A 20079-nucleotide genomic window follows, 5' to 3' on the forward strand; every position below is an offset into this window, starting at 1 on the left:
ATCAGTCCACACAGAGCGAGAGAGAGAGTTCACATACTCTTCATCTCCCGGAGTTTTCAGACTATTCCACCTCCATTCCAGTCAGTGACAGAGAGCACTGGATTGGAAAGGCGGGCGGGGGTGGGGGGGGAAGGGGAGAGGGCGGGGGTGGGGGGGGAGGGGGAGAGGGCGGGGGTGGGGGGGGAGAGTGCGGGGGTGGGGGGGGGAGAGGGTGGGGGGGGGAGAGGGCGGGGGTGGGGGGGGAGAGGGCGGGGGTGGGGGGGGAGGGCGGGGGGGGGGCGGGGGGCGGGGGGGGAGAGATCTCTCGAGGCGAACAAGGCAGCCACCTTGCCCACAGCAAAAACAAATCCCACAGCCGTGAGCTCCGGGGGGTGATTGAGTGATTCATCGAGGATGGTTGTCTCAGACTCTTTTAAGCGTGGGGTATGGTAGAGGTGCCTGACCCCCCCTCTCCGTCTGGTCTGGTCTCCCCGGGCTGGAGTCTGCGCTCTCTCAGCTCTGGCTGAGCAGACGGTACAACCTAATGGTAGTTAACTGCACCTCAGGGTCTCCACTCTGCAGGTCCAGGGCTTGCAAGAAGCAGTTCAGAGCCTCCTTGGCTTCTCCTCTCTCCATCTGCTCCTTGCCCTGTTTTATGAGCTGCTGGTAATGGCCGCCCTCCAGCCCCACCTGCCCGCTCTCTGCCCCGGTCAAGCCCAGCCCCGCCTGCCCGCTCTCTGCCCCTGGCCTGGTCAAGCCCAGCCCCGCCTGCCCACTCTCTGCCCCGGTCAAGCCCAGCCCCGCCTGCCCGCTCTCTGCCCCTGGCCTGGTCAAGCCCAGCCCCGCCTGCCCACTCTCTGCCCCGGTCAAGCCCAGCCCCGCCTGCCCGCTCTCTGCCCCTGGCCTGGTCAAGCCCAGCCCCGCCTGCCCGCTCTCTGCCCCGGTCAAGCCCAGCCCCGCCTGCCCGCTCTCTGCCCCTGGCCTGGTCATGTCCAGCACCACAGCTGACTCCTCAGCCATGGTGAAGGTCTCTACCTGCTCCCCCGAGTCCAACTCTGGGTCAAACGTTCCCGACAGCTCCTCCTCACTGCTGATCCTTATCCCCGAGCCCTCGAAAACACTGTCCTCCTCCTCTACCTCCCGGCTGCTCTCCTCCTCTACCTCCCGGCTGCTCTCCTCCTCACCCTCCCGGCTGCTCTCCTCCTCACCCTCCCGGCTGCCCTCCTCCTCACCCTCCCGGCTGCTCTCCTCCTCACCCTCCCGGCTGCCCTCCTCCTCACCCTCCCGGCTGCTCTCCTCCTCACCCTCCCGGCTGCCCTCCTCCTCTACCTCCCGGCTGACCTCCTCCTCTACCTCCCGGCTGACCTCCTCCTCACCCTCCCGGCTGACCTCCTCCTCACCCTCCCGGCTGACCTCCTCCTCCCGGCTGACCTCCTCCTCCTCACCCTCCCGGCTGCCCTCCTCCTCCTCACCCTCCCGGCTGCCCTCCTCCTCACCCTCCCGGCTGCCCTCCTCCTCCTCACCCTCCCGGCTGGCCCCCCTCTCCTCACCCTCCCGGCTGGCCCCCCTCTCCTCACCCCGGTTCCCCCTCTCCCTGTCGTCGGGGTCGTCGGTGCTGAAGAAAACGTCGCCCGTGTCCTCGCTCACATCCTCCTCCACATCCTGCAGATCGTCAATGGTCATGTGGACCAGCGAGCGCCTGGAGGCCACCGACCTCCGAGAGGCGGCTGAACGGTTGGCGCTGCTCAGGAAGGAGGCCAGCGGGGAGTTTGTGGCCTTGGGGGTGGAGGTGGAGGCACAGGGGAGGCAGAAGCCTGGCCGGACTGGGCTGTCGCACACCTCGGAAAGATTCCCCGCAGGGAACGTGCGCAGGACCTCCATCTCCTCCTCCTCTTCACTGTCGCTGGAGATGACTCGGCCTTTGTTCTTCTTTTTCGACCGTAAGATCATAACCACCGAGTCGTCTCCCAAGCTGGCGCTCCCCTCCCCAGGGCTGTCAGTCACTCCAGGCACCCCCTGCGACTCCTCTCCCTCCCCGTCGCTCCCAGACTCTCCTGCGCTGTGTGACTCCACTGCCACAACGCTCCGAGACTCATCGACACTGTGTGACACCCCCTCCCTATCACTCCCAGACTCTCCTACGCTGTGTGACACCTCACCCTCCCCAGGGCTGTCAGACTCGGCCCCTCTATTCTCAGCCTCCTCCCCACTGAGCGATGCCTCGGCCATCGACTGGTCCCCGATGCTGAGCACTGACTGGTCGACGGAGCGAGGAGCTGTCGTGGGGCCCAGAGAGGAGCCTCGGGAACCCCTGGGCTGAGTGTCGGCCTCTCGGGATAGTCCCTGGTCCTCGCCCTCCACCGTGTCCTCCAAAACCAGGTTAAAGTCCGACTGGCACATCAGCCTGGAGGCGGGCGAGTTAACCTGGGAGCCGGTTAGCTCACCTTCACACATAGCTTCTTCCTCGTCGAAAAAAAATGTCCGCTCTTTGCCCGCGGGAGCCGAGGAGAGGATATCTAAGGAAGCCTCCCCTTCGCTAGGCTGCAGACTAGGGCCTGGATTTGCAGCATTGCCCCCGGCCCAGCGCCCCGTAACGCAGGACGACTCTCTGCCTGAGGGAACCGGGGGCCTCCGAGGCGAAGGGGACATCATCTCCACGTCGCACAGATCGATAACCGCAGCTGGGGGTCTCGCGGCAGGGGAGCCCACCCCGACTGAGCGCTCGGTGGCCCGTTCGCTGTCACGGTTGCCGAGTGCCTCCGGGTTGGAGTCTTCTTCCAGCTCCACCAGGCTCCCGTCACTCTGCTCGGAGTCCAGCGGCAGCCCCGCCAGTTTGGTGCTGATGTTCAGGATGTCGTGGTCCATCGCCTCCCCATCGTGGTCATCGGTTAAGTCGACTGTGGCCTGAGGGTCAGGCTGGTCACCTCGAGGAGCCCCGGTTACTGCCCTGACTGGAGAGAGACAGAGAGAGAGAGAGAAAAATGTCAGCGTCCCACAAAATACACAGTTACGACACTTTACGGTATGTTTGTACTGCGCTCCAGGGAATCCTGTGGCTCGGTGGTTGGAGCCCTGGCCTCACAAGTGAGACGAACTGGGTTCGATTCCTGGGCAGGGAGAAACATTGGGCAAGTTTCCTCACTCCACACACACACACACACGCGCGTGCCTCTGTTTACCCGGCAGTAAGTAGGAACCCGTTCGTTAGTCAATTGGCATGAGAATAAATTGCTTTATCATAATAATAATCCTTGCATTTGATATAGCGCCTTATCATATCTTTGAGACGTCTCAAAGCGCTTCACAGAATAGACTGTCAAGTGAATTGACTCTATATTTGTGGGTGAAACGCGGCAGCCAATTGCACACAGCGGTGTCCACACAAACAGCCGTGCTTTGAAGTGACCAATTTATTATTGTTTTATTTTCTTGATGGGATTATTATCAGGCGTGTGTGTGGAGTAAGGAAACCTACCCAAGGTTTCACCCTCACCTGCCGGGAATCGAACCCAGGTCTCATCCGCATCATCTCTACGTCACAAGACGCTATAGCGAATGCAAGGATTATTATTCCTTACATTTGGTACAGAGCCTTTCGCTTTGGGGTTGACGTTCATACTGTAAAGTGCAGCGACTGTGATTTTGTGTAGAAAACATAGGATCTCAGAGGCACTCGGCCAGATGTCAACATCAACAACAACTTGCATTTATTATAATGACCTTCGCGCTGGGTAGCTTCCCAGAGCGCTTACGGTCACCTCCTCCCTTTCCCTGGCTCTTCGTCACCGTTAAGCGCTGCCTGGCGTGAAGGGCGCCAGGTAAATGCGTTCTAGCTCGTGTCCTCTCCTGCACCAGGCTCCGTGACTCCATCACCCCCACCCTCACCCAGCTCCACTGGCTCCCTATGCCTCAGAGGATAGAATTCAAAATCCTCGTCCTCGCCTTCAAAGCCCTCCACGGCCTTGCCCCCCCCTTCCTTACCACTGTGACCTCCTGATCCCATATCAACCTGTCCGCTCCTTCCGCTCAGTGGGCTCCAGCCTGCCCCACGTCCCCCACCGAGCCATCCCACCATCAACGGTCAGGCCTTCAGCCTCTCTGCCCCCGCTATCTCCCCCAAAAAGCTGTGGACCCAGGATCCGGAGGTGGATGGATATTGTGAGGTCGGGGTATTAAGGGATGAGGGTGTGTAACTGGACTTGAGTTACAGATCAGCCATGATGGCGGAACTGGCTCAAGGGGCTGAACAGCCCATTCCTGTTTCCATGTTTCTTTGGAACTCCATCCCAGTCCCTTCACCTTGCCGCCCCCGCCCTCCACCCTTGCCTCTTTCAAGGCCCCCTCTCAAGCCCCTCCTCTTCGACCACACCTTCAGTTTTCCTCCTAACCCCACCCTCCCTGCCCTCCTGATCCCAACCCCCAGCTCAGGTCCAAGCCCACGACTGGGATGTCTTCCCGATGCAAAAGCTGCTGTTGGTTGGAGAGAAGCCGGGGTGGGGAGAGGACGACAAATGCAGTGGTACCTGTGGTGTCTGGCTTGTCTCGGGCCGTGTTGAGCCACATGGGCTCAGTGTTGGCCTGGAGAGACTGCGTGAGCTGCCGGTGTAACTGAGACTCGGCAGCCATCAGCTCCTGTGCCTTCTGCACTCGCTGCTCGATGTACTGCTGGGACTGGCCGCCAGAACCTCCCTCTCCCCCCTCCTCCTCCGCCTCATCTCCCTCCGCGGCAAAGTCCTGGGAGTACATGAGGTCGTGATCGGTCACCCCGTACATCTCCAGGGTGTGCAGGAAGGTGATGTGCTCGTCCAGCTGTGTGTCAGAGTGGCGCTGGCTGGAGTGCAGTGACTGCAGCTGTCTCTGGGTGGCTGAGGTCCTGGTTTCCTCCAGAATAAACAGCTCCCGCAGGTCCTGCCTGCTGAAATAACGGAACGGATTCTTCTTCTCGCCCACCGTCTGGCGGATTAGCGAATCTGGGGAGAAAAACAAAAGTCGCTCATAAAGATTTGCAGCACAGCTGCAGGATACTCTGAAGTCCTGTGGCTCAGTGGTTGGAGCACTCGCTTTCCAAGCCAGAGACCTCGTTTCAATTCCCGACAGGTAAGGGCGAAACCTTGGGCAAGTTTCCTTACTCCGCACACACGCCTGATAATAATCCCTCAAAAAAAAATCGGCCACTTCAATCCACGACTGTTTGTGGGACATTGCTGTGCGCAATTGGCTGCTGCGTTTCGCCCACAAATATACAGTCAATTCACTTTACAGCATATTCTGTGAAGCGCTTTGAGACATCTCGAAGACATGAAAAGCGCTATATCAAAAGCAGGGATTATTATTATTATTTATTACTATTATTGCTCAGGCAAACATGTCCATGCCGGTGTTTATACTCCACATGAATAAGAATCCTTGCATTTGATACAGCGCCTTATCAGACGTCTCAAAGCGCTTTACAGAATATAATAATAATAATAATCCTTGCATTTGATATAGCGCTTTTCACGTAGGGAGGACGTCCCAAAACGCTTCACAGAACACACTGTAAAGTGAATTGACTGTATATTTGTGGGCGAACGCGGCAGCCAATTGCGCACAGCAATGTCCCACAAACAGTCATAGATTGAAAATGACCAATTTATTATTGTTTTTGGTTTTGAAGAGATTATTATTAGGCTCTGTGTGGAGTAAGGAAACTTGCCCAAGGTTTCATCCTCTGCCTGGAATTGAACTCACTTGCAAAGCGAGCGCTCTAACCACTGAGCTACAGGACTCCACTCAATGTGTTTGATAACTCCACCAAAAATCTTCATAGGGAATTGTTGACAAGTGCAGGGATTCTGTATAGCAAACATAGCACCCGATTTGAGCAGAGACAGATCATACAAATGGTCATTCATATCATGACCAATTTATCTGGGGGTTTCTTGCCAGATTGGGAGATATACTGTAAAGTGAATTGACTGTATATTTGTGGGAGAAACATGGCAGCCAATTGCGCACATTTGATATAATCATAATACAATCTTTGCATTTGATATTGTGTCTTATAAAATCATAGAATATACAGCACAGGAGGAGGCCATTCGGCCCATCGTGCCTGTGCTTTGGAAGAGCCACCCAATCAGTCCCACTCCCCCCTTCTTTCCCCAAACCCCTGCAATTTTTTTCCTTTTCAAGTACCTATCTAATTCCCTTTTGAAAGTGGTCATGGAATCTGTTTCCACCGACCTTTCGGACAGTGCATTCCAGACCTTAACCTCTCTCTGTGTAAAAAAAAATTCTCCTCCTCCCCTCTGGTTCTTTTGCCAATTATCTTAAATTGCTTCAAAATAAATAAGTCACTCAATCCACGACTGTTTGTGGGACGCTGCTGTGCACAATTGGCTGCCGCGTTTCGCCCACAAAAATATACACTCAATTCACTTTACAGTATATTCTGTGAAGTGCTTTGAGGCATCTTATAGACGAGATGAGGTGATAATGCAAGGATTATTATGATTATTATATCATAAATCAATATGCCCTGGTCACTCTCCCACAAGCCAGTGGAAACAGTTTCTCCCTCTCTACTCTATCAAAGCCTCTCATAATTTGGAACACTTCTATTAAATCTCCCCTTAACCTTCTCTGCTCTAAGGAGAACAATTGCAGCCTCTCTCGTCTCTCCACATAACTAAAGTCCCTTTTCCCAGGTACCATTCTGGTAAATCTGCACCGTCTCCAAGGCCTCGACATCCTTCCTAAAAGTGTGGTGCCCAGAATTGGACACACCTCCAGCTGAGCCCTATCATGTCGTTGAGACATTTCAAAGCATTTCACAGAAACACCGTGAAGTGGTTGACTGTATTTTGTGGGCGAAACACCAGCCAGTCCTGTACACATCTCTAGGAGTTACCTTTGAACACCTGACGCCTGTAGATCTTCTCCTCCACCGAGCCACAGGTGATGAGCCTGTAGATCACCACGTTCTCTGTCTGCCCGATCCTGTAGGCCCGGTCCACAGCCTGGGCATCGGTGGCTGGGTTCCAGCTGGGGTCGAAGATGACCACCCTGTTGGCCGCGGTCAGGGTCAGGCCCACCCCGCCCACCTGGGTGGTCAGCAGGAACACGGAGTAGTCTGGCTCCCGCTGAAAGATCCCGATCTTCTTCTGCCGCTCCGGCAGCTGGACTGTGCCGTCGATGCGCATCACCAGGAAGCCCCGGTTGACCAGTACCCGCTGGATGATGTCCAGCATCTTCCTGGACTGTGAGAAAACTAGCGTGCGGTTACCCTCAGCCTTCAGCCTCTCCAGCAGCCCCACGAGGAAGACCATCTTGCCCGACTCCTGGATCAGATCCTGGTCAGACACGCCGTCGATCTCGCCCACCGCCCCCTCCTCTCCCCCCCCCTCCTCCTCCCCCTCCTCGAGCGGGTAGGAACCCCCGCCAGCCCCGTCCAGCCCCAGGTGTTGGCAGGTCCTCTTGGACAGGAGCCTGGGGTGGTCGCACAGCTTCTTGATGCTGTTGAGCTGTGCCAGTGGAGAGCGGCTCGTCTGCAGCAGCTCCTGGATCAGGTCGAGCGACAGAAACTTCCGGTAGATCTCCTCCTGCACCGGGCTCAGGTAAACCCAGATGATGAAGTCATTCTTCCTGCTCAGGGTGGGCATCTGGGCACTCGGCAGGTCGCCCTCGGGGTCACACTCGGCCTGTTCCTTCTGCGCCGCTTCCGTCTTCTTCACATCTTCCTTGGTCCTCCTCAGGAAGTAGGGCTTGATGATCTCCATCAGGTTCTCCGAGATCTTCAGGCCCAAAGCCTTCTCGCCTGGCGTGGAATCCTTCTCCCGGGCCCTGGTGATGGGGTTCCCGTACTCCATCTTGAAGGTCTTGGAGGAACCCAGCAGCGAGCCCTGGCAGGCGAAGTCGAACAGGGCCCACATCTCCTGCAGGTTATTCTGGACGGGGGTGCCCGTCAGGAGGATGCGGTTCCTGGCCGGGATGGCGTGGGCAGACTTGGCCGTCTTGGTGGAGGAGGTTTTGATCTTGTGGGCCTCGTCCAGAATGGTGTAATCCCAGGTGAACTCACGGCCCTGGAAGCTGGACAACTGCCCCCAGTTGTTGATCAGCATCTGGTAGGTAGTGATCACCACCCCTCCTCGACGCTGCACCTTCTCCAGGTTCTTTGTCCGCTCGTTCTTGCTGCCGTGAAACTCTGTGAAAGGGACAGACGCCGTCAGCGGTCTGATACACGCAGCCACCCCCACCAAACACCACCAATAAATTGCATTCGCACAGCTCCTTGCACATCCGGAGGACTTCCCAGGGTGAGCTGGGGCCTGGGTTCAGGAGGGGTAGAGGACGGGGACACAGTGAAGGTAGGAGAGTGACCGAAGGCGCTGTCGAAGAGGAGGGTCTTGAGACGGGCCTTGAAAGGAGGCAAGGCAGGGGACGAGGCGGAGGGACTGTGGGATGGAGTTCGAAAGGGTGGGGGCAGAGAGGGCTGAGAGCCCGACTGCTGATGGTCGGGCGGACGGGCTGGGCGGGGGCATGGAGCAGGCCGGAACCTGCTGAGTGGAGGAAGTAGACGGGTCAGTGTGGTGTCAGCAGGTCTAAGAGGTAGGGAGGAGCAAGGCCGTCCAGGGCTTTGAAGGCAAGGACAAGGATTTTGAACTCTATCCTCTGGGGGGTGGAGAGTCAGGTGAGGATGGGGTGAGAGCATCACAGAGCTTGTTGAGGGAGACGACACGAACAACACATTCTGAATGATCTGCAGCTTGTGATTCTGGAATTTTGTTATCACGAGAGGCGATTGAGCACAAAGCCAACACAAGGGAAGGTCATCTTTTTATAGCGCCTCAAACAACAAGGTCTCAAAGCACTTCACAAGGAATTATTGTCACGTTTAGCAACTTTCTGTAAGCAAACGGAAAGTCCAGTAGCGTAGTGGTCTCTCAAGCGAGGAGACCCAGGTTCGATTCCCAGGTGGGGCAAAACCGAGTTTCCTTACTCCATATGCCTCTGTTGACCAAGCAGTATCAACAACAAACTACTTTGCATAGCGCTGGATAAGTGAGTAAGAACCTAGTTGTTAGTTGATTGGCTTTTCTCACTTTACTGGGGTAATAATCCCTCAAAAAAAAATATTGGGTCACTCAATCCACAACTGTTTGTGGGACACTGCTGTGTGCAATTAACTGCAAAAATACACAGTCAATCCACTTTACAATATATTCGGTGAAACAGCGGCGCGATAAGGCGTTATATCAAATGCAAGGATTATTATTATTGAAGTGACCAATTATGTTTTTTTTAAAGGAATTATTACCCTCGGAAATGCGTTTCGCCAATTGACACTACTTGGTAAACAGAGGCGTGTGGATTAAGGAAACTTGGCCAACATTTCGCCCTGCCAGGAATCAAACCCAGGTCTCTCGCTTACAAGGCGAGCGCTCTGTGTGTGTATATATATAGGGGTTATTAGTGAGCTCACTAATACTTTCACCCTCATGCTACATGTCTGTGCACACATACATACATATTTGGTTGTGTGTATATATATATATGTATATGGGAGAGTCACTGTTGGCTGTGTGTTTATTTTTTTAGGGGATCACATTAACCTTTCACCATCGTGCCCTGTGTTTGTGCCCATAATGATAATAACCATTGCATTTGATACAGTGCCTTATCAGGTCTTCGAGAAGTCTCAAAGCACTTCACATAATACACTGTAAAGTTAATTGACTATATTTTGTGGATGAAACACGGCAGCCAATTGCACACAGCAGCGTCCCACAAACAGTCGTGGATTGACTGACCTATTTATTATTTTTTTTTTGAAGGAATTATTACCCCTGGAAAAGCGATCCGCAAACAACCAGGTCGCTAAATACTGCTAGGTAAAAGGAGGCTTGTGGAGTAAGGAAATTTACCTTTGGAAAAGTATCACCCTGCCCGGGAATCGAACCCGGGTCTCTCGCATGCGAGACGAGTGCTCTACAGGTGCTGCATATATATTTTTTGGTGGACATCTCACAAACTTTTCACCCTTATGCCTTGTGTATGTATATATAATACAGTGAGTGTGTAACTGTCAGTCACTAACCTTTCACACTCATGCCCTGTGTGTTTGTTTGTGTGCGTGTGTGTGTATATATATATATATACACACACACACACATATATACACACACACGCACATTAACCTTTCACCGTCATGCCAGGTGTGTGTGTGTTTGCATATATATATACACACACACATGCACACGCATATTTAGTTATGTGTATATATTTTACAGGGGGGTCACTATCGGTTGTGCGTATTTTGGGGGGGTGGGGGGGAAATCACCCTCATGCCCTGTGTGTGTATGCATATATAATATGTGTATATAAAATGTATATATGTGTATATAAAATGTATATATAAAATATTTTTTGTCTGTGGGACGCTGCTGTGCGCAATTGGCTGCCGCGTTTCGCCCACAAAATATACAGTCAATTCACTTCACGGTATACAAAAACAGAAGTGACGGGGAACACTCAGCGGGTCAGGCAGCACCTCTGGAGAAAGGAACGCTGGAGGTTGACTCGCTTTCCTTTCTCTGTAGATGCTGCCTGACCCGCTGAGCGCTCACAGACACTTCGCTTTTTTCGTTCCGGATTTCCAGCATCCGCAGTGTTTTGTGTTTCACTTTGCAGTGGATCCTGTGAAGCGCTTTGAGACATCTCGACAACGTGATACGGCGCTGTATCAAATGCGAGGATTATTATTGTCATTTATTTATTATATACATATATACATGTAGGTGTTAAATATACTAAATGTATATATTTTTATTATACACATACATACACACTATATATACACACACACTATATATACACACCATATATACTACATCCACACGCACACACTATATACACACACTATATATATACCATGTATACACACACTATATATACACTATACACACACTATATATACTATACACACACACTATACATACACACACACCATATACACACTACATACACAATATATATGGTATATACACTATACACTCACACATATATACACACTATATATGTATACACACTATATACACACACACTATATACACACACCATATATGTACACACACCCTCACACCTACATGTATGTATGTATGTATGTTTACGGGGTTTATACAGTGTATATGTGTGTGGGGGCGGAGGGGGTGACTGACCTTTGACCCTCATGCCCGGGGTCCAGTGGGTGAACTCCCGGCTCCAGGTGTGTATGAGGCTGGAGGGCAGCACCAGGAGGCAGTGGCGGACCAGATCGGCGTCGAACATACCGGACAGGAAGGCGATCACCTGCACCGTTTTGCCGAGGCCCATGTCGTCGGCCAGAATCCCCCCGCGGCGGCCGCGGCGGTGCAGACCGTACAGGAAGGCCACCCCCTCCCGCTGGTGCCGGTACAGCCGCTCGTACAGCTGCCGGTACAGCCTGAGGCCGGAGCCCAGCACATCCACAAACTCCTCCTCCTCCTCCTCCTCCCGCTGCTGCTGCTGCTGCTGCTCGGCCTCCATCTCCGCCAACGCCTCCCGCAGCCGCTCCATCCGCCGCAGCAGCTTCCCGCTCGGCCGCACGGCCCAGGCCAACCCGAAGCTGTCGAGTGAGCCCCGCAGGTCCCCGCTCAGCGCCCGCTCCTTGCCGGCCCGCACCAGCCCGCGGTAGCGCTCGGCCAACCCGGCCTCCAGGGGCGGAGAGCCCGAGCCGGTGCCCGAGCCCGACAGCCTGGAGGGGGGGGTGGCCATCACCAGCCCCGAGGCCATGTGGCAGAGGCTGAGGCTCTGTGGTGAAGGTGAGAGGCGCGCGGTGGCGGTGGTCCGGGGCGCGCGGTGGCGGTGGTCCGGGGCGCGCGGTGGCGGGTGGTCCGGGGCGCGCGGTGGCGGTGGTCCGGGGCGCGCGGTGGCGGGTGGTCCGGGGCGCGCGGTGGCGGTGGTCGGGGGCGCGCGGTGGCGGGTGGTCCGGGGCGCGCGGTGGCGGGTGGTCCGGGGCGCGCGGTGGCGGGTGGTCCGGGGCGCGCGGTGGCGGTGGTCCGGGGCGCGCGGTGGCGGTTGACGTCGGCGCCTCTGTTCAAATTTCAAACAGGCCCCGCCCCCTCTCTCGCTCCCTGCCACTCACCCACGTGACCTGGTTGGGCGGCTTCACGCCCAATTGGGCGGGTTTTGTCGATCTTGTTGTTTGGGCACACACCCCTCCCTCCCCCCCCCCTCACCCATCCCACAGTCTCTTCGCCTCGTCTCCTCCCTCCCTCCCTCCCTCCCTCGACTCCTTCAAGCCCCGTCTCAAGATGCCTTCAGTCGCCCTCACTGCCCTCCACCCATCCCTGCCCCCTCCCGCCCTCCTTCCCCCCACCCAGTCCTCCCTACCCCCACCTTCCCGCCCCCCCCACCCCCTACCTCCCCGCCCTCTTTGCCATCCACCCCTCCCTGCCCCCCTCCCTACCCCCCACCTCTGCGCCTTCCCTACCCTCCCTACCCCCCACACCTTCCCACACCCCCACCCCCCGCCTTCCCTGCCGTCCCGAGCCCCCACGTACCCCCCACCCTCCCTGCGCCTCCGCCATCCCCACCAGATTATTATTATTTTAGTATTTTATTATTACATTAGTATTAATGGTATTATATTCATAGTACAACAACTTATAATGGTAATAATTCTTGCATATGATACAACGCCTTATCAGGTCATTTTGACATCCCAAAGCGCTTTACAAAATATACTGTAAGGTGAATTGACTGTATATTTTGTGGGCAGCCAATTGCTCACAGCAATGTACCACAAACAGGTTGAATTTATAGAGCGTCGGGAGGACGTCCCAAGGCGCTGGACAGTTGGGTCAGGACCCGAGCAGGGAACTGGTCAGGGTGAGGGGAGGGAAGGGAGGGAGAGAGGAGGGGGTAGAGAGTCGAGAGGGGAGCTGAAGGCTCGGTCAAAGAGAAAGGTCTTGAGACCGGCCTTGAAGGAGGAAAGGGAGGAGGCGGCGAAGGCACTGGGGATAGAGTTCCAGAGCCTCGGTGCTGAGAGGCTGAAGGCCCGGACACCGATGGTAGGGCGGTTGGGGCGGGGGACGTGGAGCAGACCGGAGCCAGAGGAACGGAGGGTACGGGCAGGTAGGTAGGGGGATAGTAGGTCAGAGAGGTAGGAGGGAGTGAGGCCATGAAAAAAAATCTACTTTTTCCTTGAAGGATTATCATCAGGCGGGTGGAGTAAGGAAACTCAGGTCCAAAAATCCCTGACAATCCAGCGCCCTGGGACGTCTTTCCGACGTGAAAGGCGCTGCACAAGTGTAATTTGTTGTTGTTGTAGTAACTAATAGTAATAATAAGCTTTACACAGAGATGGCGCCTTCCGCCTCAGGATTTGTGAATGGGGAGAGGGATGGGCCAATCCGGTGGCGTCTAGTATCCGAGCAACGGGCTCAGCCAATCAGGGACGGCATCTTGTCTCCCAGGTAATGGGTTCAGGCCAATCACCGACGGCGTCTCGTCTCCAGGGCAACAGGTGGGTTGTGATCAGCTGTGAGTATTTAAAGGTACCGCTCCCTCCGCCACTCTGATGGGACATCATCCCTGAAAGGAGCAACGAGGGGACTTGAAACCTTTTGTCTATGTTGATAATAATAATCCTTGCATTTGATACAGCCCCTCATCATGCCTTCGAGATGTCTCAAAGCGCTTCACAGAATACACTGTAAAGTGTAGTGACTGTACATTTTGTGGCCGAAACGTAGCCTACAAACAGTCGTGGATTGAAGTGACCAATTTATTCATTTTTGTTTCTGTTTTTGTGAAGGGATTATTAACCCCTGGAAAAGCGATCCGCCAATCGACTAAGAACCGAGGTTTCCGACTTACTGCTGGGCAAACAGAGGCGCGCGTATGTGGAATAAGGACACTTGTCCAACATTTCGTCCTGCCGGGAATCGAACCCAGGACTCTTGCCTGCGAGGCGAGTGCTCTAACCACTGAGCTACAGATCCATAATCCTTGCATTTGATACGGCCCCTTATTATGTCGTCGCGACATCTCAAAGCGCTTCGCAGGATACAACAATAATAAGCCTTGCATTTGACGGTGTCTCGAAGTGACAATGTGCGCACAGCGATGTCCCACAAACAGCCATGGAACGAGTGACTAATTTTATCTATGGGATTGTCAGCCAGGACAACGGGAGAGGAAAACCTCCCTTCTCTTCTCAAATAACAACATGGGAATTTTTAACGTCTGCTTAAACAGGCACAGATGGGATTTTGGTTTGCAATAACAATGCAGGATAGCATCTCAGAGTTTTAGTTTAATGTTTCATTTGATGGACTACAGTTGAAACTGTGTCATGCTCCCCCCCAGCACTGCATCCCACCAGTCCTCACCAGGCTCAAGTGGCTCCCATCGCCAAACAGATTTGTTTTAAGATCCTCACACTCAATTTCAAATCCCTTCATGCTCTGGGACCTTGTAATGCTCCAACCTGCTTACCCCCAACCCTCAAACCCTCGCATCCGCTCGACTGGCTCCAGCCTCCTGCATGCCCCAGTGTCCTCCTTTCCACCATGGGCGGCTGTGTTTTCAGCTGAGCTACGCCCTGAAACTCTGGAACACTCTCCCTCTACCCCTCCGCCTTGCCCCTTCCTTCCCATTTATCGCATCGCCCCTGAAGCTTCCGATTTGAACGAGTCTACGTCCCCCTCCCCCTGGCTGGGAATCATGCTCCGCCACTGTCAAGAGGTCTGGGACACTATCCTGCGTAAGTAAGGGGAGCTGTATAATGTTGTTGTTGCATTGGAGTGTCAGCTGAAACTGTGAGCTTGAAGTCCCAACATAAGGCTTGAACCCACAACGTTCTGACTCGAGGTGAGAATGCTACTAACTGAGCCAGGCTGACACCTGAAACCCTAATGGTCCAGTCTTTTACCTTGTTCTGTCCTAGTTCACTAGACGCCAGCATCACACAGCCCGGTTTTGGTGAGCATCAAGAGGGATAAGATGGCGGGCATCCGGATCTACGTGGAGGTAACGCTGGCGATGATCAAACCAGATGCCATGGAGAAAGCTCTTGAAATAGAGAACATCATCCTTCAGTCCGGGTTCACTATACTCAAGGTACCCTAACCCTAACCCCACCCCACCCTATCCTTGCTGGGTCCATTTGCTCCCCATCCCACAGTAGATCGAGTTCACGATCCTGGTCCTCACCCTCCATGTTTCTCCTTACCCTATAATATATTGGTCAGCGCCCTCATCTCACAAGTGAGGACCTGGGTTCAATTTGCGGGTGGGCAAAACCTTAGGCAAGTTTACTGATGCCTCTGTTTATCTAGCAGTAAGCAGGAAGCCGATTGTTAGTCGATTGGCAGATCGCTTTCCAGTGGTAATAATCCCTCACAAAAAAAAAATTGATTTACCCAATCTACAGCTGTTTGTGGGACACTGCCGTGTGCAATTGGCTGCCGCATTTCACTCTGGAAATATGCAGTCGATCCACTTTACAGTATATCATGTGAAGCACTTTGAGACGTCTCAGCGATGTGATAAGGTGCTGTATCAAATGCAAGGATTATTAGTATTTTTATCGTAGAGCACTCCCCCAGACCCTCGCTGCGTAAGTGAAAGTTATCATGGTTGTTTTCTAATCGCTATCACAGAAAAGGAAAGTGCACCTGAGCCCAGAGGAGTGCAGCGAGTTATACGCTGAGCACAGCGGGAAGATGTTCTTCCCCAGCCTGACGGCTCATATGAGCTCAGGCCCCATCATCGCCATGATGCTGGCGAGGAACAAAGCCATCAGCTACTGGAAAGAGCTGCTCGGGCCTGCGGACAGCATGAAGGCCAAGGAAACTCATCCCAACAGGTCAGGCAACGCAAATCTCTTGAAGGCATCTTTACTGTGTGCAGTTTTGGTCTCCTTATTTAAGGAAGGATGTACTTGCCTTGGAGGGGGTGCAGCATAGATTTACTGGGTTAGTACCAGGGCTGAAGGGGATGAGTTACGAGGATAGGCTGACCAATTTGGGCCTATATTCTCTAGAATATAGAAGAATTAGAGGGGATCTTATAGAAACCTATAAGATCATCAAAGGGCAGATAGAGTAGATAGTGGGAGATTGTGTCCCCGGTTGGAGAAACTAAAACCAGGGGTCACAACCTTAAAATCAGAGGCAGCCCTTTCGCACTGCGTTGAGGAAGAACTTCTTCACTCAAAGGGCTGTTGACGCTCAGTCCTTGAACATATTCAAGACTGAGATAGATATATTTCTTATTGCAAAAGGGATTAAGGGATATGGGGATAAGGCAGCGTCAGGTTATTAGCTGGAGTTAGATTAGAAGATCAGCCATGATTGAATGGTGGGGCAGAGGCTCGAAGGGCCGAATGGCCTACTCCTGCTCCTACATGTTACGTTATGTTGAGTGCTGTGATAATTATCCCAGGTATTAATCATTAATTAATGGAGTCCTGTAGCTCAATGGTTAGAGCGCTCGCCTGACAATTAATCCTTGCATTTGATATAGTGCCAATAATCTAACAGGATGGCGGAACAGGCTCGAGACTGAATGGCCTCCCGCTGTACCTTTGTTCCTAATCTGCCCCATGGGACTTCGATATCCACTCAATCTGCTCCCACAGTGCAGGTCACAAGGGCCAGAGTTCGATCCGAGACCCTACTCCGTGTGAAGGGCTCGAGAGAAATGCAAGTTGTTGTCACAATAATAATCCTTGTATTCATTGTTGCGCCTTATTACGTCGTTGAGATGTCTCAAAGCGCTTCACGTGATATACCGTGAAGAATATGTTGTAAAGTGAATTAATTGTTGTTGTTGTCTGTCCGTCACTTCCCCAGTTTAAGGGCAATTTACGGAACGGATAAGATCAGGAATGGCCTCCACGGCAGTGAGTGCTTCAACACGGCAGAGAAGGAGATCTCCTTGATGTTTCCTGCTGGTGAGTCCTGTTTATTTCACTGCCCTGCAGTCATCAGCAGGACCTGGAAGGGCAGACCAGTGACTGGGGGCAGGGAATCATCCCACTCAGATCCCGTTAACCCAGCAGCTGGACAAGCAGCGGGAAAGCTGGCCAGACGGTGATAACAATGGCAAGCGATGGGGTTTTAACTGGTTAGACTCCAGCAGTTACCCCAACGCACACTCTGGGTTCCCCCCNAAGCCTTGGCTCTCGCCAACCTGCGTCTAATACTTTCCGGAATTAGGTCAGCAGGATGTGTCCCTCCAGGAAGAGAGAGAGAGACTTCCATTCCAATAATTTCTGTCTGGGATTTCCAGGCGTGGGTGGGAGGGCTGGAGTTCTCAGCTGGGTTTGGAGACTCTTAAGCAACGGTGATGGGTTTCTGCGTGTGTCTGACACCCGGCTGACCTCCCATAAAATCCTGTGAAGTGCTTTGAGATTGAATTGCATTGTCCTCACGCGAAAACGGCGCTGTATCAAATGTACATGCTTTGATTGTACCTTTGATTGTATCGTTAACCTTTTATAGCTATCCTCGAGCCATTTCCCACCGATCTGGCTGCCAAAGACTTCCTGAGCAAGTTTGTGAACCCCACTCTGCTGACTGGGCTGACTGAACTCTGTAAAGAGAAGCCAGCGGAGCCTGTAGTGAGTAGCGTTGGGGAGAGTGTGTGTGTTTGTGTGTGTGCGTGTGGGGGGTGGGGTGGGGGTGGTGGGTGGGCCGCGGGAGAGTGGGCTCTGTACAATGAATGGAGGATACGGTACCCTCTAGTGGTCAGTGAGTGATCATAATCCTTTGGTTTATTACAGCGCCTCATCATATCGTTGAGACGTCCCAAAGTGCTGCATAGAATATACCGTAAAGTGGATGTTTTGTGGACAAAACGTGGCAGCCAATTGCAAACAACAGCGTCCCACAAACAGTGACCGTGATTTTTTCTTGAGGGATTATTATCCTGGAAAGGGATCTGCCAATCGATTAACAACTGGTTTCCTACATACTGTGAGGTAAACGGAGGTATCTAATCCCTCCAAAATAAACCAAAATAAATGTAAAATAATAAGTGGTCCCTCAATCCATGACTGTTTGTGGGACGCTGCTGTGCTCAATTGGCTGACGAGGTTGGGCCATAAAATATACAGTCACTACACTTTACAATATATTCTGTGAACTGCTTCGAGACATCTCAATGACATGATAAGGCGCTATATCAAATACAAGGATTATTATTATTATTGCCCAGTGCCTTGGGACTCCTCCTAATGTGAAAGGCCTATATAAATGCAATTGTGGAGTCCTGCAGCTCAGTGGTAGAGCACTCGCCTCGCAAGTGAGAGACCTGGGTTCAATTCCCAGCAGGGCAAAATGTTCGGCAACTTTCCTTACGTCTGATAATAATCCCTCAAGAAAAAAAACACAATAATAAATTGGTCACTTCAATCCATGACTGTTTGTGGGATGCGGCTGTGCGCAATTGTCTGCCGCATTTCGCCCACAAAATATACAGTCAATTCACTTTACAGTTCTGACAAAGGGTCGTGGACCCGAAACATTGACTCACTTTCCTTTCTCCATAGATGCTGCCTGACCTGCTGAGTTTTCCCAGCTCTCTCTGTTTTTGTTTCACTTTACAGTATATTCTGTGAAGCGCTTTGAGTCGTCTCCATAATATGATAAGGCGCTATATCAATTACAAGGATTATTATTATAATTTCTTGTTATCACGCTCTCTGTGAGATGTGGTGTTAATCTGCTCTATTTTGTGGTTGTCTTGCAGATCTGGCTGGCAGACTGGCTGATGGATCATAATCCCAACAAAGCTCAGATACAAAACACCAACCTGGCTTTGCAGCCTTGCCCCATGTGATCTGAAAGTAGACTCGATGGGGGGTGCACGGAGGAGGGGAGGGAACTGGGGAACAGGACAGAGAGAAAGAAGATGTGACCTTTCGTTTCATTCCAATAGCCATGCAATATGTAGGGGAGGAGGAACGAGCATATGGGGAAGCAACTTGTCTAATTTTAACCTGTGTAGCACAAACTCGGACAATTACATTTCTTTCTGTTAATAAAATACTTAAATATATATACTGTATATATTCCTCATATTTCATATAATAATCCTTGCATTCGCTATAGCACCTTTGATGTCAAAGCTCTTCACAAGATTTTAATATTAATAACAATAACAATCCTTGCATTTGATATAGCGCCTTATCATATTGTTGAGACATCTCAAGGGGCTTCACAGGATCTACTGCAAAGTGTAGTGACTGTGTATTTTTTGAGCGAAATGTGGCATCCAAATTAAATTGCACACGACAGTGACCCACAAATAGCCATGTATAGTGAGTGACCAATTTTTTTTTGAGAATGTTGGGTGGGGGAAAGAAACTTCTCTTTTCCGCTAAGCCCGCAGGAGATCTTTAACGTGTGTAGCACAAACTCGGACAACCTGAGTTCAATTCCCGGCAGGACAAAACCTTGGGCAAGTTTCCTTACTCCACACAGAACCTAATAATAATCCCTCCAAAACCAAAAACAATAATAAATTGGTCATTTTCAATCCATGACTGTTTGTGGGATATTGCTGCGTGCAATTGGCTGCCGCGTTCGCCCACAAATATAATTCACTTTACAGTGTGTTCTGTGAAGCGCTTTGGGACGTCCTCCCGACGTGAAAAGCACTATATCAAATGCAAGGATTATTATTATTAACGTCCACCTGAACAGGCGGCTCAGTTTAACGTCTCTGACAATGCAACACACCCTCAGGGCTGCATTGGATCATCAGCTTAGACTGTGTGCTTCCAATTCCAAGTCCTGACATGGGTGGGTGGGGCGGGTGGGGGGGGGTTGCGGGGGAGTGGGGCCGGTGGGTGGGGGGGGGTGGCGGGGGAGGGGGAGATCGAAAGCACGGTGGAAGAGGAGGGTCTTGAGGCGGGTGTTGAAGGTGGGGGTGGGGGGGGGGGCGTGAAGCAGCCCAGAGCCGCTGAGCAGAGGGAGCGAACAGGGTGGTAGGGGGTCAGGAGCGCCCCACGCCAGGCCAATCAGAGGGTGCCCCACGCCAGGCCAATCAGAGGGCGCCCCACGCCAGGCCAATCAGAGGGCGCCCCAC

The 20079-nt window shown here is 52.7% G+C and overlaps 2 protein-coding genes across 4 annotated transcripts; one reads left to right on the forward strand and one right to left on the reverse strand.

The window, feature by feature from the left end:
• Positions 1-492: 492 nt before the first annotated feature.
• Positions 493-11652, reverse strand: ercc6l (excision repair cross-complementation group 6-like). Its single transcript, XM_042344757.1, has 5 exons — positions 11178-11652; positions 6872-8164; positions 4503-4949; positions 1557-2930; positions 493-1034 (listed from the first exon to the last, which is right to left on the reverse strand). The coding sequence occupies exons 1-5, from the start codon at positions 11551-11553 to the stop codon at positions 493-495; spliced, it is 4032 nt and encodes a 1343-aa protein (XP_042200691.1). The 5' UTR covers positions 11554-11652.
• Positions 11653-11735: 83 nt separating this feature from the next.
• On the forward strand, positions 11736-19004 carry LOC103191425 (nucleoside diphosphate kinase homolog 5). 3 transcript variants are annotated; one of them, XM_042344853.1, is made up of 7 exons: positions 11749-11798; positions 13340-13504; positions 14930-15102; positions 15645-15850; positions 16839-16939; positions 17490-17608; positions 18739-19004. In XM_042344853.1, the coding sequence occupies exons 3-7, from the start codon at positions 14986-14988 to the stop codon at positions 18826-18828; spliced, it is 633 nt and encodes a 210-aa protein (XP_042200787.1). In that variant the 5' UTR covers positions 11749-11798; positions 13340-13504; positions 14930-14985; the 3' UTR covers positions 18829-19004. The 3 variants fall into 3 exon arrangements, with proteins under 3 accessions (XP_042200788.1, XP_042200787.1, XP_007910603.1); XM_042344854.1 differs by lacking the exon at positions 13340-13504 and having other exon boundaries at positions 11736-11798; XM_007912412.2 differs by lacking the exon at positions 11749-11798 and having other exon boundaries at positions 13285-13504.
• Positions 19005-20079: the final 1075 nt, after the last annotated feature.

Source organism: Callorhinchus milii, unplaced genomic scaffold (assembly GCF_018977255.1).
Source record: "Callorhinchus milii isolate IMCB2004 unplaced genomic scaffold, IMCB_Cmil_1.0 Scaffold30, whole genome shotgun sequence".
Taxonomy (NCBI): domain Eukaryota; kingdom Metazoa; phylum Chordata; class Chondrichthyes; order Chimaeriformes; family Callorhinchidae; genus Callorhinchus; species Callorhinchus milii.